At 50.3% G+C, this 18904-nt stretch overlaps 2 protein-coding genes across 7 annotated transcripts in view; one reads left to right on the forward strand and one right to left on the reverse strand.

The window, feature by feature from the left end:
* Positions 1–17605, forward strand: HAS3 (hyaluronan synthase 3). 5 transcript variants are annotated; one of them, XM_083452331.1, is made up of 4 exons: positions 1–105; positions 9094–9714; positions 12139–12240; positions 12577–13627. In XM_083452331.1, the coding sequence occupies exons 2-4, from the start codon at positions 9094–9096 to the stop codon at positions 13498–13500; spliced, it is 1647 nt and encodes a 548-aa protein (XP_083308457.1). In that variant the 5' UTR covers positions 1–105; the 3' UTR covers positions 13501–13627. The 5 variants fall into 5 exon arrangements, with proteins under 5 accessions (XP_083308457.1, XP_083308458.1, XP_083308455.1 ...); XM_083452332.1 differs by lacking the exon at positions 1–105 and adding an exon at positions 528–598; XM_083452329.1 differs by lacking the exon at positions 1–105 and adding an exon at positions 1114–1764 and having other exon boundaries at positions 12577–17605.
* CHTF8 (chromosome transmission fidelity factor 8) overlaps positions 17495–18904 on the reverse strand; it is a 2513-nt gene continuing 1103 nt past the window's right edge. For both annotated transcript variants that reach the window (XM_083452353.1, XM_083452354.1), the window contains exon 4: positions 17495–18825. In XM_083452353.1, the coding sequence (XP_083308479.1) occupies positions 18613–18825 (213 nt within the window). In that variant the 3' untranslated portion in view covers positions 17495–18612. The remainder of the gene's footprint in view (positions 18826–18904) is intronic.

Consider the following 18904-nt stretch of genomic DNA (forward strand, 5'->3'; position numbering starts at 1 on the left):
CTGCTTCTCTACCTTGGAAAAGCAGGGTTTTTCCCCCCCTTCTCCCGAAGAGGCACAGAACCCTGAGCGAGAAGCCGTGCCTGGGAGCTGCCTTTGCATCGAAAGGTAAGATGTTGCAATGCTGGCGGTTCCACAATGGAGTGGGTTTGAAAGGCAGCACCTGCTGATACGGTCCTGGGCGGAGGGTGTGCATCTTGCCTGTGGTCCCCAACGGGCACTCTTGTCCCTGCTCCAGCCTCAGCCAGGCACCTGTGGTTTGCCATGGGGCAATTCCTGCTGCAGCTGGTCTGGCAAAAAGGAGAGGAAACCTTAAGCTCACAGCAGTCCTTTCTCTGCTCCCTCATTGTCCTTTAGATACTGGACCCCGGCAACTCGTGGGAGGGGGCCAAGGGGGTGTGTCGCGGCTGCGGCATGCCGAAAGGGACCGTCTTATAAGTGTCGTTTCTGCTGAGGGTGTCCCCCAAAGGGACCCCTTTCGCAGTATCGCTCCTGGCCATTGTGCGCTTGACCCTTTGGGTGCTCTCTGAGTGCCTCCGCTGGATCCAGGGTGGCACACACTGAAACTCAGCCCCAGGCACTGCCTTCAGTTCCTGAAAAGGTGCAAGTGAGCTTGTATTAATCCTTTTGCATAAAGTGTGGTCCTGTAAATGGAGGATCCCCTTACAGCGTCTTTTCGAGACTGTCTCTGAATGACAAGTGGGAGGCAGTGAGAGCAGGCAGGGAAGAAATGGATCTGGATGCCTGGCTCTTCGATGGGCTCATTGCGTGGCTTTGGGCAAACTGTCGTCTGGTGGGACTTGCTTGTTCATCTGTAAAATGGGCACCACAGTGATCGTATGGGGTGGCTGTAAGGGAAAGCAGCGTAACAACTGTAAGTTTTTTGTGCTGTTTTTAACAACAGGTAAATCATTTCACTGGCTTACTGGCTAGTGGGTTGCAGGGTGCCTCTGGAACAGTTGTGTCTGTTCGGGAGGGATATCATCAACTGGGTGCTTCTGAGCAACCAAGTTGCGTGTTGTGGCTCCACAGTAAACCAGAAGGCCTAAAGAAGGCTTATGGGCATTATTTGTAACTTTCGTGATCAGAAGGCCTTTTCAAACTTTTGTTGCTTTTGAACCTAAATGGCTCGCTGTTTAGACAAGTTCACTGAGACTGTGTGGAGGGCGAAGGAAAGGCCTAGATGAGCAATGGGGAGACGGGGGATTAGGAAGGCCCAGGAGGAAAAGTAGCTCCTCAAACTGTCAGCCACTCGAAGGCCCCCTATTTAAAAAATAACACTTGCTTTGGACGGTGGAAGGTATTGAAAGGGATGCTTGTGAGGCTTGGCAAGGGAAAGGAAATGAAGGACAGGCCTACTTTTCCAACCAGCCTCGCCCAAGGAAGCTGAAGGCCCAAGAGGGTTTTGTGCTGCAAAGAGATTTGGAGGCCTCTTGAGAAGCACCCTTGCCAAACTTAAAAATCACTCCCAGGATTCTTTGGGGGAAAGTCATGGGACTTGCCCTGTGTTTGCTTTTGCTTGTGGGCACAGCTGTGGGGTCTAAAGAGATCGCTGCCAGGCAAGGCTCAGCTCTGGCCTCTCTCCTGAAAGCCCTGCAGTTTGCCCCCTCCCATCTGATGTTCCTCAGCCCCTGGCAGTGCCCACCCCTTGCCTCATGTTCCCCTCCCAGAGACAGGCTTTCTGGGGAAGGACCAGACCAGGGAGCTTCCACCTCTCTGGCATTTTACACCAAGAGCTTTAGAAGCCAGGCCAGCCATTTCCTAACTGTGAGTTTTAAAAACCTATTTTACTTTCTTTTTTGTGTGTGTGTGCCTGGACTTGGGGGGGGGGGTGATTTTAGGAAGGGGTTAGGAGACCATAAACCACCAGAGTTGAAAAACCTTCCTGGGCCTGTTGAGAGACCAAAAGCCAGATGGAGGTCAAAGCAGAGGTGGAGAAAATTGCTCAAGGTATCCTAAATTTTCTGTTCTGGTGCTTCAGTTGGGCCTATCATAGAGTGAACCAGGGAACTGGGGATAGTTGTGGTGGAATCTTTTCCCTTGTGTAAGATTCAGAGGTCCCCTCATAGACCCACCTTTCTGAAGCATTAGAGACAGTCAAGGCAGGCACAGCATGTTGGGTGGTGTGGAGTTGTGACCCATTCATGCTTTTTTTAATGACATGGTGGCTAGGATTTTGCTCCTCCCTTCAGGGATCTCTGTATTCAGGGCTAGGAACCTGTGAGCCCAAGCTCAGGTTGCCTAGTGACTTTGGAAGTGGGGGGTCAGGTCTGTACTTTCCCATGAAGTGTGTGCCTTGATTTGAGCCACCTGGAATTTGCCAGCATCTCCCTGACTTGTGTGTGTCCCTCTAGTGATCAGAGTTGCACAGTCCACATTCTGCAGTGTGTGCATATATGTGAATATGAAGATGAATGGAGGAGGGTTATCCGATGCAGTTAGGTGGTCTTTTGTTATTTTTCCAGCTCCATGATTTTAGGAAGGGATTAATGGACTCATAAGTCATGGTAGTTCCTTGAATATGCACCAAGTAAGGCTTGTTAGTTGTTTTACAGTAGTTTTGGTAAGAATAACAGGGTCATTAATCTTGAGCTAATCTCTGGCATGTGTATGTATGTGTGGATGCGGGGAAGCCGTGAGGGTACTAAGCAGGCAGGTCAACTCTTAAGTTCTGCAATTGATAGGCTTGTGGTATAGTATATGAAGAAATCCTAAAGCAGAGCTTTCCAAACTGTGTGTTGCAACATGTTAGTGTGTCAGCTGCAATGTGTAGGTGTGTCGTGCAAACACTCCCCGCGCTCCTCCTGGGGCTGGGAAAGGGGTTAGTTTAACCCTTAGTTATTAAAAGTGAATTACTGTGTCACGAAATAAAGCATGTCTAAAAAGTGAACAATATGAAAAGCTCTGTCCTAAAGTCTTACATGCCAGTTTATCTTGACAACTGGATTTTTGAGTTCAAGGAATTCACAAAGGTACCTGGGCCACCGGCCATTTGCTGACTACAGAATTCTCTGGGCAAATTTCTTCTAGGAACAAACACACACACTTTCATCTCTCTTAGTTTTTACATGTTTTTGAAGAGGCCCTGGCAAAATAGTGCATCTCTATGACTTTCCTTCCCTCTTCAGTTCAGGACCCAAATAAACCTTTTCGTTTGTTGTCAGAAAATAATTGATGCAGGACTCAGGTGCACCTGTCAGGGATCAAAGTGAATGCAGTGTTTCAGTTATTTGGGGAAAGATGAGAGGAGAGCTGAATGAAATCCATAATCTCGCTCTCCTGCTTCCCCATAATTTTTACCAAATCTTCCTGCACCCTTGCCTCCCAGAAGAGCCTTCTAAAGAGACTAGCTGGGTGAGACATCACTCAAGGTAAGGGAGTCATGGCCACTACAGACACCCTCTAATTTGAGCACTGTGCCCACCTGAGGTGGGTTGGATCCCATGATGCTAACCTGATTATTTTACCTCCACTTTCTACCACAGTTGCCAGTCAGTTTCTAAATGCAGGTGATTTTGTAGCCAGTTGTACTCATTTCGCTTACATTATCCGTTAAAGCAGCCCTCGCCAACCTGGGCCCTTTATATGTTTTGGACTACAACTCCCATCAGCCTCAGCATCATTCAGGTGTGCTGGCTGAGGCCAATGGGAAGTTGTAGTTCAAAGCATCAGAAGGACTCCAGGCTAGCAAAGGCTGTACTGGTCCATAAGTATGTTCAGCAGATCGACTTCCCAAATATACATGTGATAGCCTGACCTGAAAGAGGGAGAGAAAATCCAGTTTGCAAAAGATTCCTTGCCTGGAGGTAATTCACTTGCCACCAGCGGCCAGCATAGTGGCTGTTTACAAGGCTAAATTAAGTTGCTAAAATTAGCAGCAGAGGAATGATCTGAACAGTAACAATTGGCTATGAAGTGAATGTTTGGGTATCATGAACAATAACTCAAGGGGAACAAGATTGTAAGATCACTCAACGGTATTGCCAATGAAGGGTGCACTTAAGCCAGCTCTTTAACTTGGACACACCTTGGGGAGCCCATTCTGCATTAGTTAATGCAGCAGCTAAACTAGGCAAAGTAGCTATTCTGTGACTTCCAGATGTTACTGGACTCCCATCATCCCTGATTATTAGCCATGTTTTCTGGGGCTGTTTGGAATTAGAATCTAACAATATTGAGAGCGGGGGAACAGATTAGCCTTTCCTGGGGTAAAAGGGTTATTTGCCGTTAGGAAAAATCCAGAGTTCTAATAAAGGACTTCATTGCTTGATTGGATTTTGGAATTCTCTTTTCTACAAAATCCTTCCACTGTAGTGTTACTGATGTTCTAATTATTGTAATTTCCTTGGAAATCTCTGCAAACACCCAACCCTTTTTGCTAAGTTTAACTTAACAAAAAAGAAGGGTATTATATTTCACACGCATCTGAAGGCAAGGAGGTGTGAGATTCGTGTGTGTGTGTGTTGAGGTGACAGGCAAGTGACGACAAGATTCTCTTAAGAAACAGACTTGTGTGTGATTCCTTAGTTCTCATCTGTGCTCTTGCCTACAAAGACTCTTGATAAAGTTATTATCCCCATTCAGGATTGTGTGCACAATCAAGTTTGGCAGGCCAAACCCAATGTCTGTGTGTGTGTGTGTGTGTGCGCGTGCGCACACACACACACACACACACACTATAAGTGGCTTCACTGCAACTCTCTCACACAAGAACAAAATGATCATAGATATCACCCAAAACTAAAAATGCTTAAGAACACCCATCTATCTGAGCATCTCATTTTCCACAGTGGCCAACCAGATGCTTCAGTGGGAAGCTCACAAGTAGGAAATGGGGACCTCTTAGCACATGTTCCTCAACTACTGCCTCTGATACTGCAGGTAGCATACCGGCATCCTGGCTAGCAGCCACTGACAGCATCAACCTCTTTATTCTTCCCTTTAGCTACTCCCAGTACCCTTAATCTCCCCACTTTTAAAGCCATCTAAGGCTGTGTGTACATCACCAACTTGAAATGCAGCCAGGCTGTTATTTTTCTCAATGTGGATCGAAGGTGGTTTGGGGGGAAATGCATCAGAATGCAGTATTTCCTAAGAAACAACAGGATAGATATGGATTGTGGCTAACTTGGTGTATATACCACTTCCCACATCAGCAGGGTGGAGGTGCATTGGGTGCACAGTAAATGGAAGTGTGTACACAGCCTAAGCTAAGTTGGTGTTTTTCATGACATCTTTGCTAACTCTATCCTTTGTCAGGAAGCTGTAGAAAAATATATTTGTGATAAAGGTGGGGGGGTTCTTAAGTCGTCTTCTTAATATTTTTAGATGTTCTGACTCTGCTCAGCCAGAGACACTGAAAAAAGAGCAGATAAAAAGGTGATTCTCATTTGTATAATGAGTAGGACTGTTTGTTGATTTCTTGTTTAGATTTAGTTGGTTAAATTTGTTTGTTGATTTCTTGTTTAGATTTAGTTGGTTAAATTTGTGTAAGTAAAAACAATAATTTTGTTTTTTTTTAATAATATTTTTTATTAGAATTTTTACATAGAAAAAAAGAAAAGAAAAATACAAAAATACAAAAAACAAAAAAACAAAAAAAACCAATTCCATTTTCATAATATTCTTTGCATTTACTTATTTCCCAGACTTTCCCACACCTCCCCTCACTGTATTCCAGTTCATCTATTAGGTCAGCAAATCCCTTCCCTCTATCTTAACTTAATCTTTATCTTAAATTCTTAATGTAAAAACAATAATTTTGAAGCAAATGGCTTGCTTTGTTTTTAGACAATCGACGTACATGTTTCACAGCAGATCTCTAGGAAAAGGCATTTCCTCTCTTAGGAAGAAGGGAGAATATACCTTCTAATATTGTGCTTAGCCACTTGCACTTGTTACAAATCTTTGCATTGGAAATGATATATATTGAAATAAATCTGCTTCCTGATTTATTGAAGGCAGCTTCGTAGTGAATTAAAAGCTTTTTTAATTGATTAATCAATGAAACGTTGCAGCCCCTAATACTGACTGGCAGAAAAAAGACTGGGTACGCTGTGATGGGAGTTGTTTGTTGCAGCTCCTTCTGGAGAGGACTCTCTGCAAGTCTTTAGCAACAAAACTGACAAGAGACTTTTATGGTACCTTAAAGGCTAACAGATTTAGGATGGCAGGAGCTCTTGTGGACTGTTTCATCCAATGTACAAAGGATGCTCCTAATTATTGGGACCTAATCCGATGCTGTGGATTTCAGGCCAGGAAGGCTATTGCCAGAATAAATCTTTAGGGTATCCCACGATTCTGGTTTTGAGGCTTTCCCCCCTCTCCCTGGTCCTCAGACTTGCTGTGCTGCTTCTCTGATGCCGGGGCCACCAGCAAGGGCAGCTGAGTTGCCTCAGTGGAAATCTCATCTTTTATTCAGGTCCCTGCATGGAAAATAAGTGTGTGTGCAAGAACCTGAGCCTCCGTCAGTCTGCATGTGGAGGAACCTTTCAATCCTCCTCACTGTTGCCTTCGCCAGGCTGCTGCCCTCCAGATGTCTTGGACTGTAACTCCCATCAGACTCAGCCAGGTACTGGCTGGGACTGATGGGAGTTGTAGTTCAAAGCTCCCGGAGGGCAGAAGGCTGTTGAAGCCTGAGAAAGAGGGTGGCTTGGCAGTGACCTAGGAGGAAAGGGGCAGGATCCCACCCCGCTTTGGTCTTTAGGCTGCAATGAACCTCCACATGCTGGGCACAAGCACCATGCGAGCTAGGGGTGGGAAGTAACTTCTGCGTTAGTGTGCCCTTCAAGGAGGTATCTCTCCAGATGTATGGATAGCAACTTCCAGCCTGCACGGATGGAGGTGACTTTTTGGGGATGTATTCACGACTGTTTCAATTCACTCACTCACATTGAGCCGCTCCCCCCACCCCGCTTCCCCCAGCCGGCTCCCAACCGACCCTTGGCATTGGACGTGACAGGACCAGAGTTGGGGGCTTCGCATGGAAGGCTACCCAGCCCCCAGGCCCACTCTGCCTTTCCTTTTGCGACCTTTCTTTCAGTCCCGACCTGACTCCGCTTGTGCAGCCTCGGAGTGGGGCAGGCATGGGATCCGTCGGGGCTCGAGCGGGGCGGCGGCGCGTGGGTGGCACCTCGGGAGGGGGGCAGGCCTGGTTCTGCTCCTTGCGCGCTCCTCCCCCGCCCCGTCGAGGCTGGGGTTGGGCTGGGCGCCTCCCTCCTCATCAAAAGCGCCGCGCCAAGCTGAGCAGGCGGGAGCGGCCGGGGGGAAGCCGCGGCACGGTGAGTCCGAGGTCCCTGGCCGGGGTGCGGGAGGGCGATGGCCGTCCATCACTTGGCAAAGACACGTGACACACCCGATTCCCCGAGGCGCAGGAGCCGCATGTGCTGGTTCTGGCTGGTGGAGGGGGAAAGCGCTCTGCACATGCTCTGCGGTGGGCTCGCCTTCGCTCCAAAGCCAAACCTGGGGAGGGGAGGAGGACACTGTTCTCTGGACCAAGGTCTCAGCCTTTCAGGCTGGCCCTGGACAGGGACAAGGCATTCTCATCTGCTTTCCCGCTTCGGGCTGAGCTGGGCTCCGGGGAGCCTCAGCCTCTCCTACAGGGCTTTCCGCCGCCCCGTCGGGCTTGCCTCCTGCGAGGCTCGGTTCGGGACCACCATCACCGCCCTCTCTGCCTTTGTCCGTAGAGGCGCCCCCCAAAATCCCGCCCGCCTGTTGCGAAAAGCCCATCTCTCTGCCGGGTCTGCCCGCTCCTGCCAGCCTGGTTCCGCTCCTCCGGAGACTGGGCGATGCAAATGAACCGTTTCGCTCTCTTTCCCCAAGACCGGGCATGGTGGGGAAGAATAAGGGGCTTCCGCGGAGTCCAGGCTTGGCGGCACGGGGGAAAGAGGGTGCTATGGGGTTGCGCCCTGTACGCCCCCAGCCCAAACTTATGGGGCTGCGAGTTCACCGGGACACCAGAGGCGCCCCGGGTGCATTTGCCCTCCTTGCTCTCATGCGCGCTCAGCAGGTCAGGCTGTGGAAGTGCAGGGCCGCTGCCTAGCCGGGCAGGATCAGGCGCGCTTTGCAGTGGCGGACACGAGGTTCTCGGAGTCGATCCCTGGAATTCTCCAATCGGGAGACCCCTGGCGAGGTTCCGTGGCAAGAAGGCGCAGCGACAGCCTGGCCCAGCGGCGCTCTCCTGCAGCCTCTTCCGCGCTCCTGGCGCCCTCCAAATGTTGCTGGACTACAACTCCCAACAGCCCGCGGACCCAGCGTGGCCTGGCCTTAGGGATGATGAGAGTTGGAGTCAAAGAAGACCGGGCGGGCCACAGACTTCCCAGGCTCCCTGCTGCATCCAGAGTATCAGAAGGGTGCACGTGTAGTACGTGCCAGGCAGATGTGGCTCTCCTGCCACTGCCATCAACTGCAAAAGCTTTTCATGCAGCCCTGGGCTGGGGGCAACTGAAAATGCCTGAGCCAGAGCAGCTGAGAGCAGAACTGTTTCCTACAGTGCTATAGTTTTGTTTGATTGCTTATTTGCATCCTTTGTTTGAAGTATTGTTCCACAGTTATTTTTATTGCTGTTTTTAGTGCACTAATTGTAAACCGCCCTGGGATCCTGCCAGATTAAAGGCTGGGTAAAAGCACAACCCGTCAGGTGACCTCCGACTGTTGGCCATAGTGCTAATGCAGAAATGCTGCAGCATTGTTGTAGAGCACCTGCTTTGCATGCAGAAGGTCCCCGGTTCACCTCCTGGCAGCATCTCCATGTGGACCTGGGAGTGCCCCTAGCCTCAAACCCTGGAGAGCCACTGCCAGTCAGAGTTGACAGTGCTGAACTAGATGGGTCAATAATTGCCCCACTCTGTACAGGACACCTTGCCTTTCTCTGTTCCTCTGAGTTGTAATGCAATAAGATCTGAAAAGCAGGGGCACCCCTCCAGAAGTTGTTAGGCTTCAACTCCAGTCACCACTGCTCATGCTGGCTGGGGCTGATGGGATTTGGAGCCCAACACCCTCTGAAGGGACACCGCTGCTGCCACCAAGGAGTCAGGGGGGCTCTTGCTTCTGTTTCTGTGGCCACAGTCTAACCGGGCCTCTCTGCCTCCTCTCCAGATGCCAGTGAGGCTCTCCACAGCCCTGCGTGTTTTTGGGACCAGCCTCTTTGCCGTGGTGGTGCTGGGGGGCATCCTCGCTGCCTACGTCACAGGCTACCAGTTCATCCACACCGAGAAGCACTACCTCTCCTTTGGGCTCTATGGTGCCATCCTGGGCCTCCACCTCTTCATCCAGAGCCTCTTTGCCTTCCTGGAGCATCGGCAGATGCGCCTGGAGGGCCGGCCCCTGAAGCTGCGCTCCTCGGTGGCCCTCTGCATCGCCGCCTACCAGGAGGACCCCGACTACCTGCGCAAATGCCTGCGCTCCATCCAGCGCATCTCCTTCCCCAACCTCAAGGTCGTCATGGTGGTGGATGGCAACGGGGAGGACGATGTTTACATGCTGGACATCTTCAACGAGGTGATGGGCTCCGACCGGACAGGCTGCTACGTGTGGAAGAGCAACTTCCACGCCCGGGGGAAGGGCGAGTCGGAGGCTGGCCGCCGCAGGGCCATGCGCCACATCCAGAGCCTCGTCCGGCACAATACCTATAGCTGCATCATGCAGAAGTGGGGCGGGAAGCGCGAGGTGATGTACACGGCCTTTTGTGCCCTTGGAGACTCTGTCGACTACGTGCAGGTGAGTGTTGGGGGGGGGCGGAGCCCTGCTCCTTGCCCTTGCTAGCCTGTTGTTGCTCTTCCTTCTCTGTGTTTTCCCATTCATGCTCATCCCACAACCCAGGCACTTGTCAGAAAGCAGAAAAAGGGAGGGGGGGAGTATTAGCCACATACAAAATGATTTGGAGAGATACCTGGGTCTGGGCTCCTTGGCCCCCATAGTAAACACAGCCCTAAATGGCAACTCTCTGTCTCCCTGCACCCTGATACATTGGTGCTGTGAGCTTAAGAGGGAAGCAGAGCTAGAATGAGCTGCTTCTTCACACTCTGGGGCCTGAACATGTAATCAGCCCCTCTTTGGAGCAGCTGGTTGCTTCTCCTTAGCTCAGTGGTAGAGCATCCGCCTTGAATGCACAAGGTTCCAAGTTCAATCCCTGGCATCTCCAGGGAGGGTGGGAGAGAGACCCCTGCCTGAAATCCTGGAGAGCCACTGCCAGTCAGTGTAGAGACAATATTGAGCAAGATGGACCAATAGTTTGACTCAGTATAAGACAGCTTTCTATGATCCTGAGTGGTAGAGCACCTGTTTTGCATGCTGAAGGTCCTGGGTTCACTCCCCAGTGACATTTCCAGCTTGGGAAGGATGGAAAGCTACTGTGGACAATACTGAGCTGGGTGGACAAATGGTCTGATTTGGTATAAGGCAGCATCCCCAGTTCCTTAAGCCCTTTGTATAGAATCTTGAGGACTGGAATCTTGATTTATTTTTTAAGGAAAGGCCACAATCGAGTTGCAAAGCAGTGGATTAAATCCCCGGGTTCAATCCCCAGTATCTCCAGGTAGGGCTGGAAGAGACCCGTCTGAAACCATGGAAAGCTGCTGCTGATCAGTGCAGGCAACACTGAGCTAGATGGATCCAGGCAGCTTCCAATGTTCCTCCTGAGCTCATAACTCAGCCTCCATTCTGACAGCAGGAAAACAGTTCTTCTTTCACCCTGGTGTAAGCTCAGAGGCTTCTCCTCTGCTCCCTTCCACTAATGCACTGTAGTTCTGAGCAGCAGGTGTAACAGAAAGGGATGGCAGAATGTAATTGAGGGTAGATATATATTGATATATTCCATATATACACACCCCTTTCTTTCATAATGGAACCCCAGCATGGTTCCCAAGCAATCTCTCATCCAAGTGCTGACCAGCCCCAGACCTGCATCACTTCAGCAATATGATGGCCTAATGTGCCTTCAGCACCTTCTGGGGGACCTCCTTGCAAGCAGAAAACTGGCAGGCAAAGGAGAGAGGTGGTACCTCAGCCCTTTGCTAGGTGCTCTGCTTTTCAATTTACAGGAGGTTTTAACTTATGGAGGCATTCAAAACAGGACCTGGAGGTGAAAAGTGTTGCAGTCCATTCTTCCATTTCATCCTGCTGTCTGAATAGACCAGCTCTGGGCTCCTTGCATAAGAGAGGAGGCAGATGCAGGGTATGCCCATACTGTATCTCTCATTTTGGGATTTGCTTCTGTTTTCTGCTTCCCTGCCCTCCAAAAATGCAGGATTCTTCAGCTGGGCCTGATCCCCCTTCTCTGGCCTGCATGGCTGCTGAACAGGTATCAGCTGCCCCCTCAATACGCTACCTTATACAGTCAAGACGCCTGGTCCATCTAGTTCACTATTATCATACATGTCCAGGGTTTCAGGTAGGGGACCAGGAGATGCCCTTGGGGATTGAACCTTCTGCATGCAAAGCAGGTGCTCTGTTACTAAGCTAAAGCCCTTCACCGTACATTCTCTTGGGTGCAGATGCCCTGTGATTCTTCTGCCTTCACCTGCTTGGGGACCTTACAATGCCTGTTTGGCAATGGAGACCGGCTCCCTCTCTCGTCTGTACCTGGTGTGACATCCACCTCCCTGCCACGTTCGGTCTGTGTTCACATGAAGAAGTGTCCAGGAGAGTTTGTGTCACTTCTCTATCATTCACTTACACTTACACTTATTATTATCATTAGTTAAACTTGTTAATTGTCTTCTCAGGTACTATGTGTATGTTTGTACAAGTGTGTGTGTGTGTGTGTGTGTGTGTGTGTGTATACACATACACACACTCAATATGCACAGGCACAGAGATCTGAGTGCATTCCTCATTCTCCTCCCCTGGCCCTCCTCTCATTGGAGCTTCAGGAAAGTTGCAGTTCTCCTCCACCCTGCATGCAAAAGAGCCCTTTACTCCCTGGGAAGGTGTGGAGCAGGGTCCCCCAGGGCAACATGCAAAATTGTTCTGAAGGAGGTGGGGGCATGCTTTCCACTTGAAGGAAACGTCCATATGTACGCTTTCTCTCCCCATACAAACAGTGTAATATTTGTCAAAAAGAAGCTGCCATTTGTGTGAACATTCCTTAAGGGACGGGACAGACAAGGGTGTCCTGACAGGGTGTCTTTCTTTCCCTGGCAGGTGTGTGACTCTGACACAGTCCTCGATCCAGCCTGCACAGTGGAGATGCTGCGCATCATGGAGGAGGATCCTCGCGTCGGTGGAGTTGGCGGGGATGTCCAGGTGTGGACCTGAGAGCACATGGCCATGCAGAGTGTCTGGCTCAGATAATGCTCACGGGGATGGCTCCTTCGGGCAGCCTTCCCAGAGTTGATCCTCTTCCAGCTGTTTTGAACTACAACTCCCATCAGGCTCAGTGTCCTGCAGCTTGCTGGATGGGGTGCATGGAAGTAGTAGTCCAAAACAGCTGGAAGAGGAGGCCTTCTGTCCCTCAATAATTGGGGTCAGCCACAGCTTGATACGCATCTGTGGGTAAAGAAAACTGGTACAGGAGCCAACCTGTCCATTGGAGGGAGGGTTGTGGAGGGCCCATGATGCAGTGTTGCCTCTTTCCCCCAGATCCTGAACAAGTACGACTCGTGGATCTCCTTCCTGAGCAGTGTGCGCTACTGGATGGCCTTCAACGTGGAGCGGGCCTGCCAGTCCTACTTTGGCTGTGTCCAGTGCATCAGCGGCCCCTTGGGCATGTACCGCAACGCCCTTCTGCAGCAGTTCCTGGAGGACTGGTACAACCAGACATTCCTGGGCAGCAAGTGCAGCTTCGGGGATGACCGCCACCTCACCAACCGGGTCCTGAGCCTGGGCTACCGGACTAAGTACACGGCCCGCTCCAAGTGCCTGACCGAGACGCCCACCAGGTACCTCCGCTGGCTCAACCAGCAGACGCGCTGGAGCAAGTCCTACTTCCGGGAGTGGCTCTACAACGCCCTCTGGTTCCACAAGCATCACCTGTGGATGACCTATGAGTCAGTGGTGACGGGCTTCTTCCCCTTCTTCCTCATCGCCACCGTCATCCAGCTCTTCTACCGCGGGCGCATCTGGAACATCCTCCTCTTCCTTCTGACGGTGCAGCTGGTGGGCGTCATCAAGGCCACCTACGCCTGCTTCCTGCGCGGCAACGTCGAGATGATCTTCATGTCCCTCTACTCCCTGCTGTACATGTCCAGCCTCCTGCCGGCCAAGATGTTCGCCATCGCCACCATCACCAAGTCCGGCTGGGGCACCTCCGGCCGCAAGACCATCGTGGTCAACTTCATCGGCCTCATCCCAGTCTCCGTCTGGGTGGCAGTGCTGCTGGGTGGGCTGGCCTACACGGCCTACTACCAGGACCTCTTCACAGACACGGAACTGGTCTTCCTCATCTCGGGAGCCATCCTCTATGCCTGCTACTGGGTGGCGCTGCTCGCCCTTTACCTGGCAATCGTGGCCCGGCGCTGCAGCAAGCCCCAGGAGGAGTACAGCTTGGCGTTTGCGGAGGTGTGATGAGGATGAGGGTGGGGGCGGGGAGTGCAATAATGGCAAAGGACTGGCAGTGTTTCCCCACATAGTTGTGGGGCTTCAGGAGGGCTGGCCCCCCACCCTGCTCAGGACCTGATCCAGTTTTGAAATGTCCATCCCGTAAGCAAATTGGCAGATTCAGGAGTGCATCACTGGGGAAGGAAGCCGGAGCCTCACAGAATGGATCCTGCTCGGTGGGCTTCCGGATCCTGCCCCTGCAGAAAGCTCAACAGCTCCTGGGAAAAGTTTCCACCACCAGGTGTCCCTGTCGTTCTATGCAAATGACACTGCCTCTCCCCAGAATAGCACCAATGTGGCAGGGACGATGGGGGTGCAGTTTTTACAGGGAGCAATAATAATCTCCTCGTAGAGATCTGTTAAAGAAGGGGCCCTTCTGTGCCCAGCGAAGAGACCATCAATAGGTTTTTGATCTTCCCTAGGAAGAGCTTTAAGGAATTTGTCAGGGTTATTCTCTGTTCATGGGAGAAGCAAGTGGGACTTGAGCCACTGACGTCAAGGGGTTGCTTTCTAGGCAGAGGCCCCACAGGAGGTGGGGTGACAGGGCAGAACATGTGCTCCTTCCAAGAGGGGCTCCCTTCTGCCTGTAATCACTGCAGCTGCAGGACTGGAGGGAAATTTACTGAGAAGGAAAGGCTGGCAGTAGAAAAAACCATGTTTGGACCGTAGCGGGAACATGCTGTTGCCCAAATAATACATCACATGACTAGGCTGCCCATTTCTAAACAAACACAAAATACTTGAAAGCTCCCTGATTGGCCCAATACAGCATGAGCCACAGCTACTGTGAATTCGATAAAACAGGTTGCAAACTGGATTGGTCAAATGTCTTCAGCTCCTTCTGGACTTTTAGAGGGTGGACCATCTATTGCTACCTCCCTCTTTAGTCCAGGACTACGGATCATGCAAGTGGCCCTACAGATGCTGTAGGGACTCCCAGTTCCCTGACCAGTTATTGAACTCCAACTCCTGCCATCCCTGACATTGCTGGCTGGAGCTGGTATGAGCTGGGAGTCCAACAACATCTGCTTGGGGAAGGCTGCTGTAGACCAGGTATCTTCAACCTTTTTGGACCTTTTCAGTCCCAGGTCCCACTTTTAACCAAAGCATGCATGTAGAGATCTGTTGCTTAACCTTCCACAATATTTGCATGGGGGTAGTGCCCGACCAATCTTAGAGCAGGCCATGACCCACCAGTTGAAGACCAGTGTTCTAGACCATATTTGTTATGCTTGGGTAGGGGTGTTAAAATACTTTAATGCTGTGAACAGAGCTGCCTGTCTGGAGATCTTCCTTTGGACCAGCCTCTCTCTCTTGGCCTCTGCTTAGCCTGGGCCTCCTAACTTTCTGGTGCTTCTCCTACAGACTTCCTCTCCCCCTGGTGCTCTGCCAACATGGCCACGTTACACTTCCAACTCAGAGAAGGGGGAGAAACTGAGGACAGTGGTGCTGCTTTTGGGAGGCCACTGCCACCCAGTCTAAAAGCCATTTCTTGATTCACAATCTGCATCTCTGACCAGCCCTTAAAACTCATTCCAGTCTCTGGCAAGGAGGTGCCTGTGTTGAAAGGGAAGGGGGTGTGTGTCCCAGCTTCAGCTGGCAACAAGCTCTAGGCAGCTTTTATGCCAAACTCACATTGCTGAGATGGAAGTGCTCACCAGTGGTTCCTTGCCTGTTCCTAAGCTAGCAGGTCAGCATGGGAACAAAGTGCTTAGGCACTTGCTGTAGTAAATCCACTGTCATCTACATGCTTCCAGCATAGGCAAAGGCACAGATTTTCTGCAATTCCAGTCGTGCAGAATGAGGAGGTCTGAAAAATCTGAGATTCCCTCCTTTTTATGGCTAAAAGAAAACAAACCAAGTTTCCACAATTCGTATTTTTACAAAAACTTCTGAAAATATATAAGCAATATTTGCAAAACATCTCAGAGGTGTTTTGAGTAGGAATGCTTCTTTAGTAGCTTACTTGTATTATTCCTTTGGCCTCCACTCTGCTTCTTGAAAAAGGGGGTTCTAAATTCAACAGAGTTACAAAAGAGATGCCAAATAAGGCAGGCACATTTATGTTTAGACATATTTGTGTGGACCTTGATTTACAAAAAATTGTTTGCTTGGAAAAAATTAAGACAGGTTGCTGCTGAATTTGCTTAGAGCAGCTGTATTCCAAAGTTGGCTCTTTCTTGCTTCTCAAGAGAAGCACTAGAAGTCCCTGGATGCTGGAGACTGGCTGACATCGGCCACACAACGTCCCGGTCCCCACAGGCACTGTGAATCCAATTGGTCAACAAGGAGCAGAGTGAAGAAACTTTCTGATTAGAGCAGATGTATATTTATTACTACCTTTCACCTCCAAACGAAAGAGGGTGTTGTGTATATGCGTGTGTGTGCACCACACATACACACACTGGAAAGGCTCCGACAACTTTTGTTTTCCTTGCTATGTAAGGGAGCTGAATAATCCCTGGGATGCAAAAGTAACTTGGATGCTTTTGCTCCAGATATGCTTTTGGGGGGTATGAGGGAGGTGGGCACACAGTCTTTTAGTGTATTGGATTTTTGTTTTTTCCAAATACAAAACTTGCCCATCAGCAATGAGGTTAGACACCTGATTTTTACAAAACCAAGCAACTTCTCAGGATTCCACAAGAGACTTCTGTACCGAAATAATATTCTGTGCTATGACCATGCCACCTCCTAGGAACAGAGGGCACCTGATCTATCTTTTGGCCTTGGTGCTGTTCAGGAGCCTTACCAGTGCCCATCTTCCTATACTCCTTTCTGCCTCAGGCCAGTAAGCTGAGTCTGACTTTGTCCTGCTGCTGCTGCTGCTGCTGCTGCTGCTAGGGGTTCCACTGCCCCAATTCCAAGTTCTCTCTCTGCTGCTTTCTTTCTGCCCATCCCACACAATGCTATCCGAGGTTGTACCTAGAAATTCCTGCCTCTCCTGCCATGTTGCTTCATGTGAATTGACAGGAACAAGAAAAACAAGCCCCTAATATGAGACAGGGAAGCAGTGGGCAAAGGGCAGCTTGCTACTCCCATGGGCCCAGGTGGCTGGGAGGAAGACTAAAGTGGCATCAGTGCCGATTCTGTCCTGCCATCTCTGGAAGGCAGATGGAGTCTGCACCGCCATCTAAGAAAGCAATAATGGCTCTTGGGCTGCAAGCTCCCTTTATCTAGGCACAGACTAGTGAAGAACTTTCCTATGCTGGGGACTGACTGCATAAACAAAGCTGGGATAGATGTCTCCTTCCACTACTGCCACCAGAAAGGGCTGGTTCCCACCCTGCTTGCTCTGGATTCAGCATAACATCACACCCTAAGGGCTGCTTGCCTAGCTGTTTCCCAGGGGCCCCAACCAGCTTGAAAAAGAATGGTTCTAAGCAATTCTTTGGGTGGCTGGGGGAACGTATGGTACTCCTTGGCAAGAAAGAATGGCTGCTTTGCAGGCTAGGAGAGCTTTCAGCCCACACTAGAGCCTGCCTTTCAAAAGGCTGCCCTGTTGGGGGGAGCCATGTGAAACAGTAACTGCTTGCTCTGTAACCTGCCTAAGGCAGATGCCTCCCTGCAGAGAGCTGCCAAATCAAACTGTTGTATGGGCAGGGCTGAACAGCGTTGAGAGTGCATGAGTATCTGACAGCCTTTAAAGCCTGCTTCCAAGAAACACTGTGGCAAAAGATGGAGAGCTTCCTCAAGTCCCTCTTTCCAGCTGTGCATCCTTTCTAATTGCGAATGTCTGGAAATGCTTTCTGCCCGTGCTGTTCTCTGCGGCCTGCGCTGGTCCCAGGCATGAGAGTGGAGGGATGGGTGGGTAGGGTGCCGGGCTTGGCTCCCCCTCAATTCCCTGCTCTGGGCTGCTTCCCTTTTTCTATGTTACTCCGTTTGGGTTTCTCTTATTTAAAATGAAATTTGTAGAATTTTTTGTACTCTTTGGTAACAAACACTAGTTGATTGCTTAAAGTTATTTGTAAACTTATTTATTTTTTACCTGCATTTTCATATTTTTTATAAAGGTTGTTTGGTTTTTTTTACTATGATGCATTTGTTACAATAAAAAATACCTTGCAAACAAGATGGTCTAGAGTATATTTGGGACTTTTTCCTGCCCATCCCCTCCCTTCACCAATGTGCACACAATTTGAGTGGGGTGGGAGGAAGACACTGGCAGGGGCAAAGAACCAGGTCTAAGCTAGCTGAAATCTGCAGAAAATTTCAGCCTGATTTCCTATTTGCCAACAAGACCTCCCCAAAGAACTGGATTTCAATAGTCACCCCCTCCCCCAAAATGTCCTAGAGACAGAAAATAAAGGCAGATCAGAACCTAATCATCTCCTAGTGTCTGAAAAAGAGAACCTCATTTCTCAAAAGGCACTTTAGCAACAGCTGAGCTCCCCACCCCGGGAACCCAAGAGGCAAAAAGCACAATGCTATGGTTTCCAAGAGTGCTGAGCTCCTTGAAGAATGGAATGAAGAACCCAGGGAGAACTAAGTGACCAGCAGGGACCATAATGAGGCTTGAGTTTCTGCAGGAGATAACTGTAGAGAGTCATCAGTGCTGACTGGAACTGGTGGGAGTGTTAGTCCAGAAGACATCAGATTGGCAGAGGTCACCAGCCCTTGGGAGACGATCTAAGCAGAAACCCAGAGCAGAGTCCTCCATCCCTGGGATGAAGATTGGCTAATATTAATCGGGTGCCCCAGTAACTTTTATTTGTTCAGTGGTCTCTGGATTTTGGGGCAAGGGGCTGAGCACCTTAGCAAAGACACTGGGTTGAATCCCACAGCTGAGCTGTTCTTGGGGAAAGCACTGGCTATTTGAACACACTGTGCATGGATGCTGGATTCTCCCAGACACTGGCTTTAGTCCCAGGCCTCTTGAGATAAGGCAGTTCTCCCAAGGGCTGGGTTCACACAACAGATTGCATAACCTGGAACGAAAGGCACTGAATTCCAACAAGCTGGCTAAGTAGAAAGGATTTGTCCCTTTTGGCACAGTTCCTGGCACTCTGCAAGGAAGTAGGCAGACCTTCCTCCATGCGAACGAGGCACCAGTGTGCTTGGAGGTGGGCTGCAGCATCCTCACGCTTTCTTGGCCACATTGGTGATGATGGGCTTGGGGCGGGTTTTGAAGAGCAGCTTCTTCTTTATGAGGGCGGTGACTGAGTAGTGGCCTGGTCCCAAGCTCGACTCACCCCCAGCCACCGCTTGCTTGGTCAGGACGGCAAAGGGCTTCTCTAGACGCACAACTTTACCATACAGGATGTGGTGCCCCACAATGAGCACAGGGACTCCCTAGAGAGAGAGAGAGATAAGACAGTGGGGGCACTCAAGCCTTGCAGAGAGAGTGGTATGGAAGGAAGCCAGCCTCAAC

Source organism: Podarcis tiliguerta (genome assembly GCF_965153285.1).
Source record: "Podarcis tiliguerta genome assembly, chromosome: 8".
NCBI lineage: Eukaryota > Metazoa > Chordata > Lepidosauria > Squamata > Lacertidae > Podarcis > Podarcis tiliguerta.